Source organism: Ctenopharyngodon idella, chromosome 5 (assembly GCF_019924925.1).
Source record: "Ctenopharyngodon idella isolate HZGC_01 chromosome 5, HZGC01, whole genome shotgun sequence".
Classification (NCBI taxonomy): domain Eukaryota; kingdom Metazoa; phylum Chordata; class Actinopteri; order Cypriniformes; family Xenocyprididae; genus Ctenopharyngodon; species Ctenopharyngodon idella.
Window position 1 is genome coordinate 32368974 of NC_067224.1, and position 26758 is coordinate 32395731.

The 26758-nt window shown below is 36.4% G+C and overlaps 1 protein-coding gene across 7 annotated transcripts in view; it reads right to left on the reverse strand.

Moving 5' to 3' along the window:
• Positions 1–26758, reverse strand: part of LOC127512366 (disabled homolog 2-interacting protein-like) — a 142166-nt gene that overhangs the window by 2924 nt on the left and 112484 nt on the right. For all 7 annotated transcript variants that reach the window (XM_051893195.1, XM_051893196.1, XM_051893198.1 and 4 more), the window contains 9 exons: positions 16342–16486; positions 13511–13655; positions 12631–12867; positions 12198–12399; positions 8258–8436; positions 6228–7113; positions 4700–4822; positions 2770–2972; positions 2171–2258 (listed from right to left, as the gene is read on the reverse strand). In XM_051893195.1, the coding sequence (XP_051749155.1) occupies positions 2171–2258; positions 2770–2972; positions 4700–4822; positions 6228–7113; positions 8258–8436; positions 12198–12399; positions 12631–12867; positions 13511–13655; positions 16342–16486 (2208 nt within the window). The remainder of the gene's footprint in view (positions 1–2170; positions 2259–2769; positions 2973–4699; positions 4823–6227; positions 7114–8257; positions 8437–12197; positions 12400–12630; positions 12868–13510; positions 13656–16341; positions 16487–26758) is intronic.

Consider the following 26758-nt stretch of genomic DNA (forward strand, 5'->3'; position numbering starts at 1 on the left):
GCTGCCAATGGGTTAACTGTCACATTCATGTTTCTGAATTACAAGGATCTTCAAAGTGAGTGTATAATTATGCATATATTTACTAAACATGAGTATGCATAAGACATTCTGTTTAGTCAATCTCCAGCCAAGCAATCCCAACTGTTTTGAAAACTCAATATGAATAGCTGAGAAACCATGTTGTTCAATAACAGCTGTATGTTGATCATTTGTAGAATGAAAACATAAAAACTGCTTTTTGAGAAAAGGGATTGAAGATGCTAAAATGTGGGGTTTATGTAGTTTATGATTTGTTTTACTAAGCAAAATTGATTGTACATCAGAGATAAAACTGTGTTGGATGATAATCGCAGAAAACATCTCGACTGTGATGATCTGGCTCATGTCTGTGACCAAATCACAGCTGTGATGTTATTTGTGGTGACACTCAACCTCAAGTGTTTCATTGCTTGTTTCTCTCCTAAACATGAAAGGAGAAGAAGCAAACCAGTTGGTTTCCTTGGAAAACATACATAAAATGCATATGCATATTTACTTGAATTTACTTGAATTTCACAGTATTAGGAAGTCTGTTTTGTTCAGATTTACAAACAGGGCACACATCAGAAATACTGAGTAGGGGTATTATTTTAATCGGCAGATATTTCCACAGCCCTCACTGTGGGACAGTGAATATTAACATGAAAGATGAGTAATGATGCAGATTCTGTCAGACACACTTACAGTTACAGTTTGTTTAACTGAAGCATTTGTTTCTTTAGAAAAATACAGCATAGATTCCCTAGGGGTTTTTATTGAACTGCAGGGGTTTTGTGAGATTGTGAAATTGAAATGCCAAATATGCACTACCGTTCAAATGTTTGGGGTCAGTAAGATTTTTTTTAAAGAAATGAATACTTTTTCTCAGCAGGGATGCATTAAATTGATCAAAAGTGACAGTAAAGGCTTACAAAATATTTATATTCAAAAGTAAAAGCTGTTCTGTTGAACTTTCTATTTATCAAAGAATCCTGACAAAAATATATCAGTTTCCACAGACATATTAAGCAGCACAACGGTTTTCAACAATGATAATGAGAAGAAATGTTTCTTGAGCAGCAAATCAGCATATTAGAATGATTTCTGAAGGATCATGTGACACTGAAGACTGGAGTAATGAATGCTTCAGCTTTGCCATTACAAGAATAAATGACATTTTTTAAAATATATTAAAATAGAAAACAGTAATCTAAAATTGTAGTAATATATCACAATATTACTGTTTTTACAGTATTTTTAATTAAATAAATGCAGCCTAGAAACTTCTTTCGAAAACATTAAAAAGTCTTACAGACCCCAAACTGCTAATCATTTATTTCTTGGTTCATTAATATGGTTTATTCAATTAATTGTAAGAAATTAGTATCAAGTACATTTTCAAGCTAATTTTACTGGCATTGGTATCAACTACTGACATTTTGGTGTGACGACAACCCTCAGGCAAAGATTTGTGAAACATTTAAAATCAGTACATAAGTAAAATAAGGTACGACGCAAAGTGGAGTGCCTGCAACCTCTTCAGCCGTGACTTATTCACGATACAGCACTAGCCTCGAGTACCTTATTGCTTTTATAAAACGGTTACCACACAATACAAATATTAAAGCCAAAAAATTTTATCAATGCAACTTTCATGAATTAAACTTTCACCAAAAGCCTTCCTTCCGCCCGAAAAAATAGTCCCTGACCTTGAACAGCAACAGAAGTTACATTATTACACCATTAGATGGCGGCAAAGACTGTCTTTATGAGTGTGTCAGTCAGTAGCGAAGACTTTTACATTGAAAACACTGAATTGTTGTGAACACGGAACAAGACGCAACTGACAAATGCTTTGACTAGCGCTGTCAGTCATGGGAAAACCCCTTAACTGTTAAATGGACAAGATAATGCATCGGACATTTAAACTGATTTTTTTATTATGAACATAGGACTGACCTGAAGGAAAATGCTAAATCTGAATGCAGGTAATAAACTCGCTCACTCGATCTCTTTCTCACATTACTCTTCTAGTTCTACATAATACAGTAAGCTTCAGTGAACAATATCAATTGTACATTTATAAAGTAAATCAATTAGAAAACAATTTGGGAACTAGCATTTAAGTCATTCACAGCTGGTATAGACATACCTGCGCATCAATGATCTTCTGTTTGGAGTCAACCACCGCCTGCATATCAGCATGATCCTTCTTCAGCTCTTCCTCCACAGACATCAACCTGCATCAACACAAAACAAACACACACTCAGTCCAGGCTTCATACATCCTCACATTCTGTCTTTGATCTAGAGCTCAAGGCCATAAATAGCTGCCCCATAACATCAGTCTTGGTGGAAAGCAGCTCTCAGTAAATTCTGCCTTGAGGAAAGCTAAAAGTCCCTAAAAGCTCTCTGTCTTCTCAGATTGCCACTAATACACTATCAGCTGAGAGCAAAATGACACTCAGCATCGGAGGCGTGTGGTGGACTTCTGAAAGGCAAAGTGCCCTCTCTGCTTGTTCAAAGTAAATTCGTGTTCTAGCTCAGTCAGTTAAGCTTTCTTTTATCTGGCTCAAGGACTAAATAAAAAAGGGAACTTGTGTTCATCCATTTCCACCAGTTTAACCCATTCTGGCCAATTTGAGGACCGGATATGAACTTGATATTGACAATGTAATCAGTCAATCAGAGTGCTCTGGACGTTTTTGTCTGCCTGTCTTCTGGTTGAGTCTTCATAATACAAACTCCCACCTGCTTATGATGCCCTTCATCTGCAGATCTTTGTCTTCTTGTTGCCGTCTCAATCTCTCCTCAGACTCGTCCAGCCGGGCCTGATACTCCAGCAGCATCTTCTGCGCCTGTTCCTCCTGTCCCTTCAGCCGGGCCTCGTATTCTTCCAGCCTCTGCACCGACACACGCAGCCGCTCCTGCAGCATACTGATCTCCGCCTGATACTGCAAGAGATGTATTTTTTTGTCTTTCATGTTGAACCTCATTATAAGCTGCATTCAGCACTAAATGTTGAGCTACGAGTCATATAAATAAAAACAATTCCCGTGAAATGTAATCGTACCCTATGTGAGGCATCATGCGTGGTGTGCCTTTTGTACACTATTGTAAAAGTAAACTATTAGAAACTTTTACAATAAGGTTCAATTTCTTAAAGGCATAGTTCACCCAAAAATTTTGACATCATTTACTCACCCACAAGTTTTTTCAAACCTGTATGAATTTTTCTCTTCTGCTGAACACAAAAGAAGATATTTTGAAGAACATGGGTAACCCATTGACTAATGAAGGGCCCCACTGACTTCCATAGTGGAGGAAAAAGAAATACTAAGGAAATCAATGGGGCCCATATCAACTGTTTGGTTCTTTAAAATATCTTCTTTTGTGTTCAGCAGAAGAAATTCATACAGGTTTGGAACAACTTGAGGGTGAGTAAATGATTACAGAATTTTCATTTTTTGGGTGAACTATCACTTTAACATTAGTTAATGCATTAGGTGTCATAAATTAACAACAAAATACATTTTTTACAGCATGTTAATTAATAAATATACTTCTGTTCATTGTTAATTCATGTTCATTCATAATATATTAACTAATGTTAATTTATACAACTTGCAATGTTAAAAATGTATTAACATATGTAGAAATTAACATGAACTTGCATGTAGATTAATAAATGCTGTAAAAGGTGTTAGCGTAGCAACATGCTAATGTCAAACTGTTGGAATCAATTATTAGTTTAGTCTCTAAAATGACTATAAACAATTTGTGAGGCACAGTGTTGAGTTATTGTTAACTAAACAATTAAAAATAGTTTTCAGCAATTGAAATAAAGCTATATATATATTAGATCATCTAAAATATTAGATGAAAAATAAACTTAGAATATTAAAAATGTTGCCTTGGCAACTAACTAAAATAAAATAAATCTAAGTACTAAAATTACTAAAACTACAACTGAAATAAAAATAAATTAAAGCTGAATGGAAATATTTAATAACAACTAAAACTAATATGACAAAAAGCACATAACAATATTACTAAAACTTAAACTAAAATTAAAATGAAAACTGAAAATATCAAAATAAAAGCTCATTAGAAATGTGAATAAATGCTATAATAGTATATAAAAAAATACTAAAATAACAGAGCTACAGCCTATGTTCCACACCAGTCACAGGATATAAGAATCAGAAAGAATGACAAGGAATGATGACAGCAAAAAAGGAAGCAGGTTATTATGTCTCTTTCTCTCTTTCACACATACTAAAGTCTGAGAGCACTCGTAGAAATTGATTCTAAGAACTGTGAAATTTCTGCACCACCAGTGGCACCAAACAGAATTGCAAATAATCCTACCACCTCTTCCCTCTGCCATTGTTGGAAAAGAGCAATGCTGAAAGAATCACAGAGCTCCTGAGGTCAACCAACAGATGGTTTACTTAGAGTTTCTGCTCATTAAACTTGGATATTACCATAAAAACTACACATTTCACTCTTAAGTCAGCATTCAGAAACACCCAACTCAGAGCTGAATGTTGGATTGCTGACACTGAGAGAATCCTCTTGTCTGAGTGAAATTAGTGTAGGATGATGATTCATTTCCTATCCAGAGTGTGTTTGCATGAGCCAAAATCTCTGCTGTTATGGTGTGTGTGTGGTCAGTTACCTTTTCAGCTTGTGTGTGCTCATCTCTGCAAAGCTCCGTCTCAGACTCCTGCTCTATATATGGCACATTCATCAACCAGGCAGCAGTACGGTCCAATGCACTAGGGTTCACTGGGGACGGGGCCTATGGGACACACACACAAACACACATACGCATGAATAAACTGAAGATGAAACATGCACACTCACACAAAGAAGTCATGCCAGGGGCGTCACATTCCCAACAGGCAACATTGACAAGCAGACATGATTACACTTAGCATGGCGTAAGGCTGAATAAAAGGAACATGTATGACATATGAGCATGATTATCTATAATAACATGCTGAGTTAGAATACATTACAAAGAAGAGGTCATATTGGTGGCTATTTTCTTCCCCTCGCCCTTCTTACAATCACCCTTAGGCTCACATTCAGATTTGCCTTCATTTAATCAACAACCGATAAATATATCCATTTCACTCGAATGCATGTACCAATAAGGAAGAAAAGATCTGACACTACTTCGGTTTCATTGTGGGCTTTCAAACCGGCTTTTTACCACATTTTGTCAATGAGGTAAGAAAAATAATACTTCAGTCTGATGGAAGATGTTAATCTTTCTGCCAAGGTATAATGTAACTGATTCTATAATCAACCACAGTATTCACAGGAAGTCCACAGATGTGACTTTCACAGTCAGAGAAAGAGCCTGGAGGTGCTCTGCAATGTAATAAAAGTGTGCACATGTGGTTTCCATAGACACGCTTCCATCAATCACTTCGAGCAATCAATCAAATCCCAAGAGAGAGAGAACAATGCATTGTGGATATGGGAAATGCCCTTCCTGTCCACTTCATTGTCAAATTGTTGAGAAAAATGACTGCCAGTGGCAACAGTGAATGTCGAAGGGTTGATGATTGGTAGCAAGCTATGCCCTCTGATTGTTATTAGAATCAATAACTCAGACCTGCTGCAAGATATATTACTAGGTAAAGTTTAGATAAAGATACATAATAAATGATCCAATATATATATAAAGACTAATGTTTTATGTATTTGAGGAACGGAGAAGAGTGTCTTAGTCTAGCATTTGTCATCGAATCATATCCAGTAGTGTCTTAAATAGCCTGTGTGTAGCAATAACATAAGATTTTGGCCAAATTACAGAATAAAACTGATTGACTGCATAGCTACAGTAAACTTTACAACCAGTTAGTTGATGAAAACGTAATGCGATGCACTTATTGCCTCAGAGGCGGCCGTTCTAATGATGGACAAAACATACAGTATGTCCAAAATTCTCTGGTCAAAAGCCTCATAGCTCCATTTGAAGCTTGATTTTGGTGATATGTTAATAATATAATGACTATATATAAAGCCACAATATCAACTTTGAAAACGTGGTGTTTAATTGTTTAAAAAATAGTGTTTTTTTTTTTTTTCATTTCTCGAAAAGTAACCTTTTTGGAGGTTTTGCAGAAATGTGTAATCATTAGCATTTTTAACTCCACATACTATTCTTTATATGCTAGCAAACATGTACGCACTTGTTTATGTGGTCCACGATGCTTCGTTTCCGGACTGTCGCCTTTGGAAGAGGAGCTCTGCTGTCGAAGCCGTGCGCCACTTCCAGGCCAATCTGGTGATGATGACATCACAGTGTTATTAGGAGGCCGTGGGTAGGGGGTGGAGTTCAATAGGTTGGGTGGAGTTCGTCCTCTGGGTGCAGTCTGTGTGGGTGGTGGCGGCTGGTCAATACGCCGCTGGGGACCGCCGCTGCTCTGTCGTGGAACCATAGACTGGTTTCCGTGCTGCGCGTCAGTTAGTGATAGTTGTCGTCTTGAGAAATCTCCTGAACGTCTTGCAAACTCCTCCCCCACAGAAGGACCCTGGGTAAGAAAGGTGTGCTTGGTTCCTCCAAGACCCTCTTCGTTGTTGCTATGGGAACTGACGGAGCTATGACACTCTGACCCAGAATCCCCACTCGCATTCCCTCTAGCTGATACGGGCAACCCTGCTGCCATCTGGTACACTGGATTCTGAAAGGATAGCGGGGCCAAGAGCTGTGTAGGCCTGCCTGGGGCCCCTTCTGCTCCTGGAGTAGTTGGAGTCTGTCCTGGCCTGTGAAGAGTAGGGCCTCCGGCAATGTTGCCTTGGGGAGTCCGTGCATTCCAGGGAACCATGGCACCCTCACCTAAACCTTCTGAAGTTATCCCTGCCGGGATGGTGATAGGTTCTAAAGCTCTGGCTGCTTCTTGGAGGTCTACCATGGACAAGCTCTTGCCACCGTTGGCCAGGCCCAGCTCGGGTTCATTGGCCTCAGAGTAGCTAGAACTGCGGGCAGGGGAGCCCTGGAGGCCAGAAGAGCGTGTGACGAAGAAGAGGTCTTTGTTTTCAGGGGTGGGGGAAGGGAGGCGAGTGAAGTCCACCGGGCTAGTAAAGCGAAGAGATGGAGACATGGACCAGAAAGAGAAAAAAATAATAATTAAACATGCACAGTATAGGGCAGTAAAACAGTACACAAACAGCAATCATTTAAAAGAAGATTGAAAAAATATTTGCTCTGTTCTGAATCTTAGTGCGCTGCCTTAATGCTCCCTAAAGCAGCATCATAGTTGAAATAGAACATTCATATTCTAATTCTTATTTATTGACATTATTCAGTACATTTTGCAAACTTCATCCATAGATTGGATTTTATACTGAGCTTACAGCAAGGCATTCTGAGATTGTATCTGCAAAGGATGCATGTGATGCTGTCCAAGATGGTATCTTAGAAGACAGCACAATCTTGCTGCCTACCTTTTGGAAGAGCATCACAATCACAAGACTCTCATAATATAGTAGCTGGTGTTTGAAAAACAGAAACCGTAAATCTTTCTCAAACACGCATAAATGCCATACTAGACAGTTCCAGACAAGTACAAAATATCAGAGAGAATGCAAGGTTATTATGAGTCTCTTTCTGTCTTTACTTACACACAGACTGTTTATTGTCTGGATATCTGCAAAAAAAAAAAAAAAAGCTAATTTATTTCATCATAATCTCCGTCCAGACACCAACCAACAAGCTCCACTCGATGCTTTCTCCTCACAGCCTCCATCTCTTTTGATCCCCCAGTATATTTATCTTCCCTTTCCCTGAATATGTGTGTGTGTGTGCGCGTGTGTGTGAACTACAATTACAGGCCTCTCATTCTCTCTGGCTCTCATAAATGTCGGTGGGGAATTAGCAGCGAGCTAGACAGATAAAGATGAGCCGCTCTCTTTAGAAGAGCAGTCTGCTGGATGAAGTGAGGACAGACTCTTAAAAAAGCGACAGATAACGATGAGTACGTAAGCAATATGGCAATGTAACTGCTCTTCAAATCTTTACAATGTCATTGCCTGATATAACACCGAGCTTGAAGATGATTGGTTGATATGTCAGAACACCCGATTTATCATGACATCTACATTATGTTTTTTTTTTCTTTTCTTTTTTTCGCACGGCCATCTACAATTACGTAAACACTTGATTCTGATTGGTTACAGGTTGTTAACCAATTTTATGCAGTGGATCTGATTCATGGCTTACCCTGGTAGGTCACTGTCGATGGCCATCTTTTGTAATCCAGTGGAGATGCTGCATCCAGGGGTTGGAGGGGAGGGCACACGATCGGAAGGAACGTTCATCTGTACGTTCGGTGGGTTTGTTAACGCTCCATGTACGTCCCTCAATATTCTGGGTAATGGGCCAAGCTTGGAAGCAGCACTCTAAGGACAAGGATAAAAGATCCCATTGAAAATTAACAAATACCCCAAAGATCTCTTACGTCTGTGCAGGACTCTCTATTAGCCTCATTGAGAAAGGAGGTAGAAGATAACAGAACATCAATGACTGCACTAAAATGAGTTCCTGGAGCTGAACTGGTAAAGCACGGCGCTAACTATGCCAAGGTCATGGGTTTGATTCCTAGGGAACACAGTTACTGATAAAATGTACAGTATAGCTTAAATTTATTGCAAGTTGCTCTGGATAAAAAAGCATTATGCAGTGATTTAAATGTAAATGGTGCATCCAGTACTCAACAATTAAAAATCAAACCTAATTACCTCCCAAAGTGCTATATTAGAGATAGAACGATATAGCCATCAGGCAGAATAATCAACCAATATTTAGCCATAACTGATATCTGTTAGGCTGATTTATATAAGTCTGAACTGCAAAACTACCTGTTTTCAAGTATTTGAATTCACTCTTGAATTCTATTTATTCAAGAGTGAATTTTGAGTAACAAAAAGAGTAGAAAATGTGGATAAAACCCATTATAATCCGTGATTCTGTCACTGGATGCAGCACGACACGACAAATCCCGACAGTAAAACCGATGCCCCGTTCTATTTCTGACATACTTCAAGCACTCGTGCTACTTCTGACACGTAGAGAAAAAAAAAATGGATTTGCAACGGTCGCTTTGTTGAGTCCAGTGCAGCCTCAAGCCACGGTGTAATAGTTGTGTAAAATGCTACTTAATGATAATTTGCCATAAAATGCCATCATTTTTTGTACATCTCACATTTACACTACTGTTCAAAAGTTTACGGTCAGCAAGATTTTTTAATAAATGCATTTATTAAGAAAGGACGCATTAAATAGATCAAACATGACAGTAAAGACTTTTGCATTGTTACATAAGATGTCTATTTCAAATAAATGGTGCTTTCTATTTATCAAAGAATCCTGAGAAAAATATCATGGTTTCCACAAGAATATAGAGCAGCACAACTGTTTTCAACATTGATAATATTAAGAAATGGTTCTTGATCATCAAATCAGCATATTAGAATGATTGCTGAATGATCATGTGACACTGATGAATAAATTATATTTTAAAATAAATTCAAATAGAAAACAGTTCATTTTTAAATCGTAATATTTCACAATATTACTGTTTTTACTGTTTATATTGTATTTTTGATCAAATAAATGGAGCTTTGGTGAGCATAAGAAACTTCTTGCAAAAACATTTAAAAATCTTACCTAACCCAAAATTTTCATCCTTATTTATATTATATTCTATAAATGTATGTATTGTGATATAACAAATTTATAAAGCACCAATTAAAATCGTGGAAGTGAGCCTCTGCTTCATGTATTCATGTGACGAAAATGAAGTAAAACTTATGACAGGAGACTCTTTTTGCACACAAACTTTTTACTTTCTGATCTTTTCCGAATGCATTTAATAATGGAACAGGCTAGACCTAGATAAATTCAAATTTGAGTGATTTAAATTTTTGATAATTGGCTTATTCTGTGACATTCTGGTTGGCTGAATCCCTTTGGCCTTAAAATAATTATGTTTCATAATCAAAGCATGGATGTATGGCTGAAAATGATAGTGACAAATCAATTAACAGTTATCATGAACATGGAATCTAGCAGGCAACTGTTTCTGACAGTGTGGCTGCTATCAGTCCGTGGCAGCCTTAGGGACTAATGGGCTTCCCATGTAGAACTCAAACACTGAGAGGTCATGAGCTTTCAGAGCATGTCCACTCAACGTCATCTGCATAATTCAACACAAAGTGCTGCTATGAGAATATCCAACATTTACAAATTTAATTAGTAATGTTTGCATAGATGTAGGCAGAGTCTGTGCTGCACTGGCATACAGCCACAGGTGAGTGGCTGCATATAAATGTGACTTTGCTTACACACATTTTGCAAGACTGTAAGTTTTCTCTAAAATTGTGGAAAATCTGGGCAAATACAACAACTAGTTTATATTTAGCATTTGAGGAGGAGGAGGATTAGAAGATCATTTCTTTCAAAAATATGTATAAATTAAGTTATAAAGAAAAAAAAAAAACACACATGGTGAACACATCTTATGAGGTCTGAACATTAAAAGCAACAAAATGACTGATTTTAAAGCCTGTCTGTTACAGCCTGAAGGCAATTGCTCACATCAGTCCACCTACTCAAAGAACACCGAAACTGGAGCACAACATTCTGTGGCGTCAAAGCACTGAACTGTTTTGTCACAACGCTATCCTGAGTTCACCTACCACTCAATAAAAAAAAAAAAAAAAACTCTGTAAAAAAAGAAACATCCCTTTTACAAATAAGATTTACAGATCTTTATTGGGAAGGGTTTAAACAATGTTATTGAAATTTCATGCTTTTTTTAATGAACCATAAATAATTATTAAAATCACCTGTGGAAAAGTCCTTAAGGCACTAACGGTTTACAGGCGGCAGACAATTAAGCTCACAGTTCCAATAACTTAGGACACTAAAGTGACCTTTCTACTGACTCTGAAAAACACCAGAAGATGGCCAGGTTCCCTGAACAACAGTGTGAACATGCCATAGACCTGCTGCAGGGAGGCATAAAGACTGCAGATGTGAACAGAGCAATAAACTGCAAAGTCCGTAAAGACTCTTAAGACAGTGTTATAGGGAGACTGGAAGGACAGTTGATTGTCCCTGCAGTGCCAAACCACGTGTAACCATATGTCCCCCTGACAAATCTTTTGCAGTCCATGAAGATGAGGTGCACTGTAGGACTTAAAGTAGCTGGTGCCACACCACATATTGACCGCTACTTTTGATAATGACACCCCTGCCACTATTTTAAATGTACATACAAATAATTTGGTCACACTTTAGATTAGGGTCCAATTTGCCTCAATAAACTCATAATTGCTGCTTATTAATAGTTAGTAAGGTAGTTGTTAAGTTTAGGTATTGGGTAGGATTAAGGGATGTAGAATAAGGTCATGCAGAATAAGGCACTAATATATGCTTTATTTGTACTAATAAACAGCCAATATCCTAGTAATATGCATGCTAATAAGCATCTAGTTAATAGTGAGAAATGGACAATAAACTAAAGTGTTACCTACACTTCATACTCATTTATAAAATATAACATTTTGGTAACACTTTATTTTAAGGTCTTTTAACTAGTTTCTTAGCATGCATATTACTAGAATATTGTCTATTGATTAGTACTTATTAGGCACATATTAATGCCTTATTCTGCATGACCTTATTCTACATTCTTAATCCTACCCAATACCTAAACTTAACAACTGCCTTACTAACTATGAATAAGCAGTAAATTAGGAGTTTATTGAGGGAAAAGTCATAGTTAATAGTTTATATGTGTTCCCTATACTAAAGTGTTACCAACATTTTTGAATATTCATTTATCAACTTATTGAACAGTTGTTTTTTAAACATTCAATTGTTTCAAGAATAAAACTAACAAAAGTCTGCTAGATATATGCTTAAAATGTGAGAAAATATGTTTTTTGCCAATGTCATAAAAAATGTAGGATACTTTGTTTTTTTGTTTTGTTTTTTTGTTTTCTTAAACACATTTTTACTGAAAAACAAAACAAAAATATAGATTTAAAAAAAGATTTTTGCAGTGTTTCCGAAGGTCTGAAATAAAGAACACACTGAAAATCTTTACTCTACAAAAATGATCAAATGGTGCTGAGTGAAGGGTGAAGAGACCAACCTGATCCATTTGGGACACCACCTCAGCTAGCAGGGAGTGCAGGGTGGAGAGCTCACGGCCCAGGTCAATATAGCCCTCGAATCCTGCAGTGTTTGAGATGGTCTCAGGGTTGGAGATCTCCAGCAGGAAGCGCTGCATGTTGGTCCACTCCTGCTCTAAGAATTGATTCATGAAGGACATGTACTCCTCCTTATTACCAAACCTGACAGAAAGCGAGAACAATAATGACTCATTGATGCATTTAATAACTCAATTAACCATGCTAATGACTCTATAATCATAATTATATCTATTAACTTAATTTCATTCATGAATAGTATTTTGCTCAGAACAACATGAAAATCTATCAAACTGAGCTCATTTCTCAGCTCCGTCATGAAACCACTCTCCCTACCCAACCACACACTCACAATGGAGTAAATGAAATCCTTACTTGGTGAAGTTTGCAAGGTTCTGTGTAACCTTGGCGATAAGAGTGAGTGTTCGTGCAGTGCGGTCGTCTGGATACTCCTGCGTCAAGTTGAAGAGAGAAGGCGACATGATAGCCGGACACAGAAAACGCAAAAACAACGAGGCGCTGATAAGACGCTCGCTGATATCCGGCCGCCCTCGGTTACCACATTCCTGTCTCCACGATGCAAACACTTCTTTAAGCTCCCTTGGAAACACACTGTTGAGGAGTGGAGAGATGAACATTGAATTTAGATGGAAATAAGTTAATCGGACAAACCTATAAACAGTTATTCTTACTGGTAAGTAGTTCCACAAACTATCTATTATCCTTTTGCAAACAACTCCTGAGGGAAAAACCTTCTATTAAAAACTTTCTTTATATTAAACTATTATTCTTTATATGTTGAAATACAGAGTATTAGATCTCAGTGACTGAACCTGTACTTCAGTTATAAAAACACTTTTATTGTATTGAGTATCACTCTTGTTATTTGTATAAAGCAAAATAACTGTATTATACAGTACTACATACTTACAAACCAATCACTTTGACCAACATAATAAAAGGTTATCTGTGTATAAATGGATTTTATTGTATTTTACTGGTACCTTAATAATCATTATCATCATCAACATTATCATTGTTATTATTTGCTTAATTCTCCTGCTTCCTTTTATACCTCTATACTCCTATCATATATCATCTCTTTAATTTCTATTTCTATTTTAACTTTAAGAGAAACACCTGAGAACAAGTTGATAATTAACAAAAACAAAACTGAGATAAAGCAACGTCAGAGCAATAAAATCCATCACTGGTTCACATCAACAGCCAGTTCTGAAGGGCACATTGTAGTTACCGGTAAGACTCAATGATCTTGCAGAAGGCCAGCTCACAGCACATCCTGAGGTTGCTCTGATGTTCAGATAGATCACTAGATGAACATTTGGATGGGTCCACCTCACAGTTCTCATCAGACTCATACAGAGCCTTTATAAACTCCCCTACAGTGGATGAAAGAGAAAATACATTTAAGACAAAGGCATTTTTAAATAAATCCCATGTAACATCTAGTTGTTTGAACATAAATAGCATTTTTCAGAAAATCAATAAAGAATGCTGTCATATATTGATTAATTTTGACATGATTCTGTATTTGGCACAAGAATGTTTGCAGTTCTAAATGTCAGCCAGGGAAAGTGCCGTATAAACCCCCGTCATCTTTCATACAAACAAACAAACAGTCTCACAATTATTAGAAGGAATGAACATCAGCTTATTGCCATTCTAATCCCTTTCCGCCATGAAGCAACTAGTGAAAGTTCTTAAGTTATCTGGCTCAGAACTAATGAGAGAACCCATCCAGGGAATATACAACAAACTTTTTGTCAATCCAAACAAACAGCACCGCCAGATCCCAATCCACAGAGACTCAGAGCAGGTACTGGTCGATTTTTCCTCCTCTTTTCCGTTGCGCACGAAAGCATCAGGGAAAAATCAAACTAGCGTAGCATAAACCATGTGGACGTCCAACTGATCCAGAATGGAAGTGGACTCCTCGTTCCTCAACTTCCTTTTAGAAACTAACCAGACGCTCAGTGACCACCTTATAACACTGCTTCAGATCCTGTGAACTGTGATGCACTGTATATCTATTTTAGCATTTATTTGAAACAGAAACATTTTGACATTTTATAATGTCTTTACTGTCACTTTTGATCAATTTAATGCATCCTTGCTGAATAAAAGTATTCATTTCTTTTATAAAATAAAACAATTACTGACCCCAAACTTCTGAAAAGTAGTGTATAACTTGCAATGGGAACACAGATGAGAAGTTGAGTATTATTGTTGGCGATGGACATACAGTAGTGGTTCCAGCATGTGGATACAGCTGACTTCCCAGTATTGTCAGACTATAATCTCACTACAAAGCAGTACAAAACAGTCAGATAGTTCAGTTCGGTAAACCCCATATTGACTGGAAAGGTCAGAGAAAAACCCAGAGAACTCATTCAAGGCCACAAATATGACACTAATCGCTCAGATGTCCAGTCTAATCAAATAACCAGTCAGATAAAATCCCATCATCAATAACTGCTGCAACCCGAGAGTCCTTCAATGGTAAGCAAAAATAAAGCACGTCTTGAAAATGAACTGATTTACCATTATATGTAATACAATATGAGCATCTTGTGCAATCTGAGCTTATATAAATGGCTTTTTAGTAATTGTCAATAAAGAGATTTAATGACAGAAATGTAACACCACAAATCCCTTAAGGATGTTGGATTATAGTATAACTTAGAAGGTTTGTGTACATATGTGGATGTGTGTTTGTGTGTTTGTGTGAATGTGTTCTAGATGTCTGCCTATTTTTGCAGTAATATTTAATATTTAATTAATATATTTAGTTCACCAAAGTACTCATGTGTTTGCAAGTGACAATGATCAATCAAGAAAACACCTAACTTGACTTATTTTTACAGCATTTCTTATTTCACAACAACAAGAACAACAACACAAAAAAGGACCGTTAACTTTGTGATTGGTGTTTTCAGTATTTTCTTGCGACCTGATTTGAAAATGAGATCTGTTTTTAAATTAGAACAATTGAACAACAAGACTGGAAAAAAACAGCAATGTTTCTCTATCTCTCGAGAACTAGAGTAGATGAAATGACCAAAAGATCCATCCCTTGTGCGTATGTGCTGTTTATATAACCATGTGGTGTAATCTTCTCTCTTAGCTGTCCTTCTCTTTCTCTGATGTCTGAGGGACTTAGTCAGTCTTTAGGAGTGAACCGTTTAATAATTCAGCAGTACTTCACAAGTCACATTTATCTAAGAAAAACAACTATACATTATTCAGCACCTCCAAATGGCTTCTTAATGCAAATCCAAAGAGAGATTCACTCTCTTTGGCGTATTCACTCACATTCACACGTACACTTATTAGATCCCCCAAAGTCGATATTTATACACGTGTGAAATTTGCAGAGTTTATTTTTGTTTTGCAGATAAATTGCCAGTCCAGACATTTACACATTTTATTCCTAAAATAAAGAGGTATTAATAATCACAGGCCTTATTGTACACAAAGTGAGCCAATAGTAAAGGAGGCCAGATATGTGTGTGTGCATGTTTCTGCATGATTTCATGGCTATTTGATCTTATCTAAAAGGAATATGGGGAAATTAGCGCAAAGTTTCCACTGATAAAATTTCCCCTAGTTCAAGTCTGGCAGACTGAACACCAGTATTATATACTGTATAGTATTTTATATAATTATTTAATGTTTGGTAACACTTTATTTTAGGGTATTTTAACTAGTTGCTTATTAGCATGCATATTACTACAATATTGGCTGTTTATTAGTACTTAGTAAGCACATATTAATGCCTTATTCTACATTCTTAATCCTACCCAATACCTAAACTTAACAACTACCTTACTAACTATTAATAAGCAGTAAATTAGGAGTTTATTGAGGGAAATGTCGTAGTTAATAGTGAATATGTGTTCCTATACTAAAGTGTTACCTAATGGTTTTATTTTGGTGGTCACTTTGTAACTTGGAGGTGGTCATAACAAATAGTACAGATACAATGTCAGAAAATAACACACACACACACACACACACACACACACACACACACACACACACACACACACACACACAAGCTCTTACCCAGTGCGTCTTGCAGATATTTCTGTCCGACCAGTTTGAGGTACTCCTCGATAGCTTTAGTGCCCAGCGTGTTCTCTCTGAAGATCAGGTGCTCGTTCTCCCCGCATCGATCCACTTCCGACATCATCAGATCTGTCAGGAAGTCCTATACAAAAACACACAATCCCAAAAAAACATGTAGATGTGTGAAAAAGTGTACAAATAGTATAAAAAAAGAATAAGTGAGCAGAGTAGATAGAGAGATTGCACGGACGGTCTATAATCAAAGTGGTTGTGCTACTGATGTCTGTCAGGACATGAAAGAAAAGAAAAAGATAAGGAAAGGGAGATGCTAGAGCTGAAGTGAAAGCTGCTCCGATCAAAGCTATCTGGCAGGAAGCCTATCAAAACCAGCAAATGGGAGTTAGACAGAAAAATCAGTCTACTCGCTGTTGACGTGTGGCACACACACACACAGCCCAGAGCTCAGCGTCCTAAAAAAGATTCAGTGTGTGTCTCAGCCTCTATTTACAGTGGTGAGTCATGTTTGGCTCCATGTAGACTGTGCCTGAGAGTCTTTTGTCTGTGAAAAAAAAACTAATATCATCATATAATTCTCATTATAGAATATATCTCCTCATAATTCATGTAACAAAACTCTCTTCTCTTTCTCACAAAATATATCCCACTCTAATCTTTCTTTTAGCCACTCTCCTCAAATCCTATTTCACTCAGTAGAGCTACTGTATATTGTTTTTATTCAACACTTTTGTGTTGTTATGGCCAACACAGCCTAATTGCTAAGGAAAGATACATCAATGTCACACACCCAAAACAAAGCAAGAAATTAACTCCTCAATTAAAATTTCATTTTGGGTCTGTGTGTGCATGATTCAACAAGGACATTTCGGTTTAAAAATTATTGTATATAATACAGTACATATTTTGTATTCCAACACGTCTTGTATTATAATCTGTGTATTTTTTTTAAATAAAGGTTAACAGTGAACCCTGCGAAAATAAAGTGTCAAAAAGGGCACAAAATAAAATGTCATTTGGGAAAAAATAAAATAGACTTGACAGGGGGGTCTTACTTTCATTATCTCTTCCTCTCTCAACCAAGGATTCATTCAGCTGTGTGGTTGAAATGATGACAAGAACAAAGGTCTGTACGGGAATTAAAGACCAAGACTGACACTTAAATGAGACCCTTTAACCTGACCCAGCACCTACTGTCAAACTTTAACACCAAACCAGAACCCGAAGTCATTCATTCTTATTATTTTCTTCTTTATAGATCCAGTTGCATGGATAAATTCATACATTATACCAACAGCCAACCCTGCACTCATCTTTGATTGTAAATGAGTTACATTAAAAGTAAAAGTTTGGGATCAGAAAGATTTTTTTTAAGAAATTAATACTTTTATTTAGCAAGAAAGCATTAAATTGATGAAAATGACAGTAAAGACGTTTATAATGTTACATAAGATTTAAAATAAATGCTGTTCTTTTGAACTTTTTATTAATCAAAAAATCCTGAAAAAAAAAGTATTACGGTTTCCACAAAAATATTAAGCAACACAACTGTTTTCAACATTGATGATAATAAGAAATGTTCCTTAAGCTTCAAATCAGCATATTAGAATGATTTCTGAAGGATCATGTGACACTGAAGACTGGAGTAATGATGCTGAAAATTCAGTTTTGCCAGCACACTGTTTTTTTTTTTTTTTTTACTTTTGATCAAATATTTGCAGCCTAAGAGAATCCTTTCAAAAACAATTAAAAAAATCATACTGACCACAAACCCTTGAACGTGTCGTGTAGGTGTATGTTTTTAAGATTACAGAACAGTTTGTCAAGTCTTGAGCTCAGTTTGAGTAGCACAGATCCATTCATGGTAAATGTGGACAAATATTTGGCCACCAATGTTTAGAATTTCAGCACTAAGTATTATTTTAAGAAATTACTGGATAGAAAGAATGTTTCATATCAGAGGAATCCAAAAAATGTATTGACTCTAGATAATAGGGTATTATGTAAGTCAAAACAAAAGCATTTGTTTGGGATACAGAAGAAAGGGAGTGTGGGTAGTGTGGATGTACGGTGACCTCAGAGCTTAAAAATCCTTCATGAGAGCTGATGCGGGGAATGGTCACCATGGTAACTGGACTGTCCGGACTATTTCCAGGTGTTCCATGATCGTGGGAACCCTGACTGTAAAGTAATGGTTCTCCCATCATGTTTCGGATTCCAATGTACGACTGTCCACACCTTCTAACAACTTGTACCTTTATTTTACAATTATAAGCTTATCTAAGAAAAGCTTTTTTTTAGAACTCTGTGTAGCAGCATGTATTATACGCCTCATATTGAGCCATCAAAACAAAAAATGTGAGAAAGAGAAAAAAAGGATGCTGTGATTGACAGCTAAATAATCCCATTGTCACAAGAACACAAAAAAATATTCATTTTTAATAAAAATAATGCAAAATGCTGGCAAATTTTAACCACTGGCTGGTGTTGCCAGAAAAGCTCATTTTGGATGCTGCATACAAACAACCCTCAGTATTCAAGCTTTTTTTCACATTTTAATTCTTGTTTAATAATATACAAAGTTCTGTCATGAAACTCTAGATGGCGCAGGCTAACATGTCCTTTAACTCAACCTGATTGTAATCACATCATTACGTGTAGGGCACAGCTGATTGGTGCTCAACCTTCAAAATACTTTGGTAGCATTTGCCTTAGCAGTGCAAAGCACTTTCAGAAACCCTCCACCTTCCCCAGCTCCACCTGTATAGATCTGCTACGGGTAATTCATGTACGCTATATTGTACAGCAGCAGCATGTCTTACTTGCTCACAGCAGCATGTCGTGTATGTACTGGCAGTAGCAAGTCCCGTATTTGCTCTGCAGCAGCAATAACCTACAGCAGCAGCAGCCAAGATCAAACATATCAACACTGCCATACACATTACCATGCCAAACACTCAGAGTTGTCATGACAGAAATACATTTATTAAATGTATAATAATTGCCAAGTTATAAAAGTTATGATCAGCAGAGCCGGATGAAAAACCTCAAGACAATTAAGACTAGAGCCACACAGATGGAGATCTCATGAGCCTTGAGACTCTCCGCTCACACGCACACACAGTAGTGGGCACTATTAAGAAAAGGCCAAGAAAATTGTCCATTACTGTCAGAGTTAATCAGCTAGACAATTGCTCACCCTTAATCAGAACGAGACGAGAGAGAAACACAGGAAACGTTAGAGACAAGAAAAAGCTAGGAGAAGACATTAAGCACAGTGAGACATAAATTTAATCTAAAATGGAAAGGAAAGCAGAAAAAATAAAAAATAAAACAGGTGCGTAAAAATAGGTGCTGCACAGGAAAGCAAAGCCATTGCACAGGGGAACAGAAGAAAAACGAAAGATACGTTGCACACAGGAAAAAATGATAAAGAGAGGATGGAGGGATTAAAAAAAGATAAAAATCCCTCAGGTCTCTCTGCATTCCCTGGAAGCAAAAACTCATAAAGAAGGAACCATCTGACCGAGACAGCAGTTTGTGAGCTCTGCTGAGAGAGAGAAAGAGAGAGAGAGAGATTTTGCCTACATTGTCTTGACCAAATGCCCCCACAAGGGTAGTAAAACCTGAAATCACCTACACTGTGGGAGGCGGCCAATGGTCCCCAGTTGGAAAGCGGCTTAATAAACATATTAAATAATGTCTTAATGAAAATGTATAAGTGCAAGAGTTTGTGTTCAAGGTTCATGTTCAAGGTTAGTCAATATCATTAGCCCTTAGTAAAGAATTAGGTGGTAAATAAATAAATAATTTATTCTTTCAACAGCACCACAGTACTGAGCATTGACTATATTAATATTGAACTAAAAGAATGTGTTCAATAGCTTTTCCATTTTAGCATAAACTACTGAGACGTTGGTATCATGACTACCTCACCTCAGTATAGGAGTAAAATATGAGTAAACACTCCTGCTTTTTAAAGCCTTTTTTAGAGCCTTTTAAAGTCCATTTTTGTGCATGACATCTATGAACGTCCATGTGTGTTTGTGTTAGGCAGGACAGATGAATGCGACTTGCTATCAAAGGCCTTTGAATAGAACTAAAGGTCACTAAGACTACAACACACAAACACACACACAGCCTCATTAATCTAAAGACATAAAATGATGACTCACTCAGTTGCGTAAAGATATTCTGGGGGAGAGAGAGAGGCAATATAAGCAGAGGGGAGAGAGAAACAGAGATTGTTGCAAAAGACCAAAAGAATTCTTACACCTTTTGACCAATTAATTTCCATAGTTTTTCCATGACTTTTTCATTAATGCATAAGAACTTAAAGGAAATAAAATGCTATTTAAAGTCAATTAAAGGGATAGTCCACCCAAAAATAAAAATTCTGTCACCATTTATTCATCTCATTTTACGTTCCACAGAAGAAAGTCATACAAGTTTGGACGACACGAGGGAGAGTAAATGATGACAGAATATTTATTTTTAGGCACACTATCCCATTAAATACAGAACAAAACTTTGCTCACAGAAATTTCTAGAAATGTAATGATAATGGGATTCTGACTGATAAGCTAATGATTAATGTAATAATAATTAATTCATTAATTAGGTAATAACTTTTATAGATGATGAATCTTCCCTACTTTAAAACACACACATATGTACACACACACACACACACACACGCACACACACACACACACACACACAATAACACTCACACACACATACACACATTATATAAATGTAAAGTAAATGAATGTAAAGTTACATTAATAAAGATAGTAGTAGTTTTTTTTTTTATGAAAACAAACTCATTTTTATGCACATATTGCTGCTGACTTATTATAGTATAGAATGTATCGCTATTCCTCTATGTTAGTGCTAGATGATGTGAATTACAAATGAACAATTTGCTTTGCAAATGTGCAATGTCCAAAGTGGACTTACAAAGTGCATGTGTACACGTTCCATGTAAGCTATTTATATACTGTATATTTCTCTCCCACACACGAAATAAGCACTCAACTCTGTCAGGCACACAATAATTCAACATGACCTACTGAAAAACAAAAGGGAGCGATCATTAAATGTCAAAGATGAATACCTTTCCTCCAATTTCATCATTACTTGTGTGTCATTCTCAGCACATTTCTCTTTTGATCTAAAGCCAAGCTGTAAACTGAAACACTAGTTGTTATCTCATCCTCTCTCCATCTCAAAAAAAAAAAAAAAAAAAAAAAAAGAGGTCAGAGAAGGTCAGATGCTATTTAGCAGACAGACGAAAGAAGGGTCGAGAGAGAGAGAAAGCGTATTCTGTAATGTATGTGTGAGTGTGAGTGAAGTCAAACATCACAGAAGCGATGAATTCAGCTCTCGATCTACCCACACTCTATAACCTTGAGTTTTCTGTATTGCATGTGTGCAAATATGCGTATGATTTTGTTCGACGCAGCTGTGTGTGTTTATGTGTGCGCTCTCGACCCTCAGTGAAATGTAGAAATGCTCTGCTAATGAAATGCTAGGCTGCGGGGCAGCTTTATCCAGCGTGCTTTCTGAGATAAGACTGATTGTTGTGCTGTATGACTAAAGTGGGTCAAACAGACATCGCTTCAAGGAACACACAACAATATGTCCTCAACATTTACCTCGCTAAACAGTCTGCATCTCAAGAATACACCCCACCTAGAAACTGAAAAAGCTGATGCGGGGTTTTATCACCTGAATTTACTTAAATTTAATCAAAAATTCAACTAAATTTTGTCTTAATTGTATGTTGTGTGTAGCATACGTTTTACTAGGGCTGTCACAATCATGACATTCTGCCTGACAATTTATTCAGACACAAATTAGCTTTACAATCTCTTTATGAACTTTTTGAAGAGACAAAGTGGTAGTTGCATGGCCTGTCAATGGAGGAACAGAAATTTCTCAGATTTCATTTAAAATATCTTCATTTGTGTTTGGAAGATAAAAGAAAGTCTTACAGGTTTATAACTACATGAGGGTGAGTAATTTATGACTTTTTTTTTTTTTCTTCATTTTTGGGTGAACTAACCCTTTAAGAATACAGTAGCATAAAGATGGGCTCACAGTTAACAAATACAGTATGGACTAGATTTCATGGAGTCTGTAAGCACTTTCATGCAGGTTTGGCATGGATCACTTTGGAGATAATCAGATGATTATGTAATGATTGCTACAGGCCAATGTTTTGCATTGTGCAGTCAATATCTGCATATTGGGTCTCACACATTGCAGTCCATGTGATCATCTCTTGCCGCCAGCCAGAATCATGCGTGTTGCAATAGGGCGCAGACATGACATCACGATTACATCATATCATGAAAACAGATTAATACCTTGTCTAACCTCAAACTCTTGAGGTGCATGAAAAGTGTGTTAAGTGTGTGTGCATGAAGAGCCCGCTGAAGTGGATGTCACATCTACAGCGAAGCACGACTTCTGTAATAGCTGTCAGGGCAATGTGCTGCTTCAGACCAGAAATGACATCCTTTCAGAGCCAGCCTGCCTTAAAGTGCAGCCAAGCGAGATAGAGAGAGAGAGAATGGCAGAGCATGAGTCTAAGACAAGATAAGGAGATAGAGAGGTGATGGGTAGAGGGAGAGAGAGGCAGGATGGGGAGAAAACGAGAAAAAAGAAAGGGTGACGGATGAGGAGAGGAAAGATAAGTGCGCTGAAGGAAAATGTAGATAATGACTCTCGTCTCGTGTCTGTAAGGAAGTTAATGATGGAAGATGCTGGTTGAGCTGTTGCTTTGCCACAATCTAATGTGTATGTCAACATGCTATGAAAAAATAGTTCAAAATGCATAACTGTATATGTATATGTATGTGTGTGTGTGTGTGTGTGTGTGTGTGTATTATATATACACACACAGACACACACACACACAAACACACACACACTAACGTTCAAAAGTTTGTGGTCAGTAAGATTTTTTTTCCTAAGAAATTAATACATTTATTCAGCAAATATGCATTAAATTGTCACAAAAGTGACAGTAAAGACATTTATAATGTTACAATAGATTTCTATATCAAATAAAAATTTCTATTCATCAGAGAATCCTGATTTTTTTTTTATTTATTTATTTATTTTTATCTCAGTTCCTCCAAAATTATTAAGCAGCACAACTGTTCTCAACAATAATAAAAATAGTATACATTTTTCTTGATAACCAAATCAGCAAATTTCTGAAGGATCATGTGACACTGCTGAAAATTCAGTTTTGGCATCATAGGAATAAATTATATTTTAAAATATATTAAAATTAAAAACAGTTATTTAAATTGAATAATATTTCACAATATTACAGTTTTTACTGAACTTTTTATCAAATAAATGTAGCTTTGGTGAACATAAGAGACTTCTTTCCAAAAAATAAAAAATTAAAAAAATCTTACCAACCCAAACTTTTGAACAGAAAAAAAACAAAAAAAACATTTATATTTGTATAGACATTTGTTTACATAAAATTAAATGCAAATTACATATATAATATTTAATTTTAAGTGCACAAAAATCTCCAGTAAGAAAATATACATCCTGACATTTAAATGTGGCAGAAAAAAAGTGAATTTTTCAAAGAGCAATATCTAGCTGATGAAATATTTTAGAAACAAGCACTGCTAGAACAAATTTCAGAATTTTAAAAATTTTTCCCTCTTGTTCTTTAGAAACACTTTATTACCCTTTATTTAAACAGAAAAAACAGTGATGTACCATAAAAATCACACCCACATGAAACTCAAGCAAGTGATAAATGAGTGTTATTGTGTCCTTTTGGGCGTGTGGTCTCTGTGGGATATCTCTTCTCCATATTTTACATCACAAGCACACTGGTCTCAGGATCAGCCAGGGGAATACAGCTACCATATCTGCCTACTGATAGAACGTGACCCCTGCTACATTACCTTAAACTGAGTGTATTATTAGAGTGAGAGACTTTTGGGTATCAAGATTTCTTCAGATAATCCTTCCCAGTGAATCTGTCACAGCAGGCTCAGTTTAGTAGCTCAACTAACCGTGCCCAGACTTTTCAAAGGAACATAAACAGACAAGCGCAATTATCCACACACACGAGTCTGCTTCATCTTCATTTGAACCTTATTTAGTCCAATTTTATTTTGGTCTGTCAACTTATGTGTCAGTCAGAGACAGTGAACAAGCCAGTTGAAGTAGAACTAAGAACTCCCAAAATACATCCTCTACATCTGCTTTAAGCGCTCATAACATGACTATTTAGCTAAAATTGATTGATTTAATCACACTGAGAATATACACTTGATGTAAAGAAACTGAAGTGCTAAACTGAGTCTTCATTGCTCAAATGAAACGCTCATTTGAGTCAAAACTGGGGTTGGGCAAAATAGCTAAAATATCTTAATATTTTTTTAATATTCAAAGTGTTTTTTTTTTTTGTTTTTTTTGTTTTTTTTCATCCATGATTTTGACCAAACAGCTATTTATATTGTATATGTTAAATGCAAGAAGTAAAACATTATATTATTACAATTTAAAATACGGTCCTCAAAACAAATGACCTTGGACAGCCTGGATGATTCCATCGGTGTTACAGTTTTTACGGCCCATATCCCTCAGGGCTTCTTTGAGAAGCAGAGTAATTAAGGAGCAGTAATTAACAGCATCAGACTAACAGGCCTGATTCCCCCCCGCGGGACCCAGGGGGACAGCAGACGAGGGCGGGATAGGATATGAGTGACGCAACTGACTGTTTATGATGACCCTCTGTGAACGCTAGTTGGTTTAGTAAGAGCAGACACTTCTTATCCAGTACTTAAAGAAGTGAAGTGCAACTGACCAGTAAAAGACACTAATGACTTTTAACAATGACATGGAAAGAGCAGCCAATCTCAGAGTCAGCACTCACAGGATAATGATGCAGATCAGTCAGTCATTCGTGGACCAGTGACCATCTCTAATGACACTGTTCATTCAGCATGAAAATATTAACAAAGGACAGCATCACTGATATGAACAGTTCTAAACTGACCATTTAGTTTCCATGTTATTTCCAAGAACTGCCCAGTCATTTGTAATTACTGGATAAAATTACTTAACAAAATGCTTTTGATTGAGAACAAATGATTAATGAATCATTCAGACCCATTTGTGAACCAGTTTGACAAATTCACTGAAAAGAACTGACTGAAATGAGCAATTTGCTCACCAACAGGACATTGTTGTAACATTGCGAAGCAAGTTTTATGCTAAACAAGAGCAACAGCCTATCTAGCAGATATATCTCCATTACTAGAAGAATATTTTACAGTAGAGCGTAAAACAACAAATTATAAAATAAAATTCAATCAAAATTTTACATTGATTTTTCCAGATACCGCTATTTCCCTGATGCTTTTTGGTTGACCATGGGAAGCCTGGAATGTTCATTATCAGGGTTCTCAAATAGGTCTTACTAATTTTCTTTCATATTTTTATCTTTTCAGAACTCCCTCGAAAAAAATAGACCATTTTTAAAACTACATTTTTAAAATAGATTTTTACCTCTGATGTAAAAACACTGGACATTAGCATGTCACAGGCAACATTTATACGTGAACAACACCTATTAGATGTTCAGAAACTTGACCTGGCCAGGAATGGCGAGGCAGTAAGTGTAGAATAGGATATTATCCCTAAACACTAGAAGAACTAATAGGAAATGAAAAGTGAAGAAAGTTTACCAAATCATCTGCTGTTTCTGATTGTGTGTAGCACAAATTTACAAAGTTTTTAAAAGGGATTGATGTATATCCTAGCGGATTTTGAAAATGAACCCTCAATATGAGAACAATGTAATGATAAAATGATGAGAAATGTATGTAACTGTCTAGGGGTGTAACAATATATCATGTCACAATATATCGGAATACAAAAATGCAATAATATGGATCGCGGATAGTGACAATATGTATTGTGTATAGTTCACCCAAAATGAAAAATACTGTGTGAGAAAAAATTCAAGTTTAAAGAGTTTTAGTGTCAGTTCTACATTGAACTACTATATATAATGTTGAATATAATGTATAATAACGCAATGGGGGAATATTTGTGGGTCCCGATAATAGCAAATGTCTTATGTTACCAGTAAAAAGTGGCCTACATTATTTATTATATCTACTCAATGGCAGAGTGCAAGCATATTCATATTTTTCTGTATTTTCAGCTTCAGGATCATGATTATTTTTATTCTGGTGTCACCATTGTCCTGTGCATTGGGTTACCAGCACCAAGTCCAAGCCTATTCATTTCCACCCCCAATGTAATACCAAATTTAGCATCTTAATCAACAGTTCATTTTTTGTTAACCTATTACCATATGTCTTGAAGTATTACAATAATA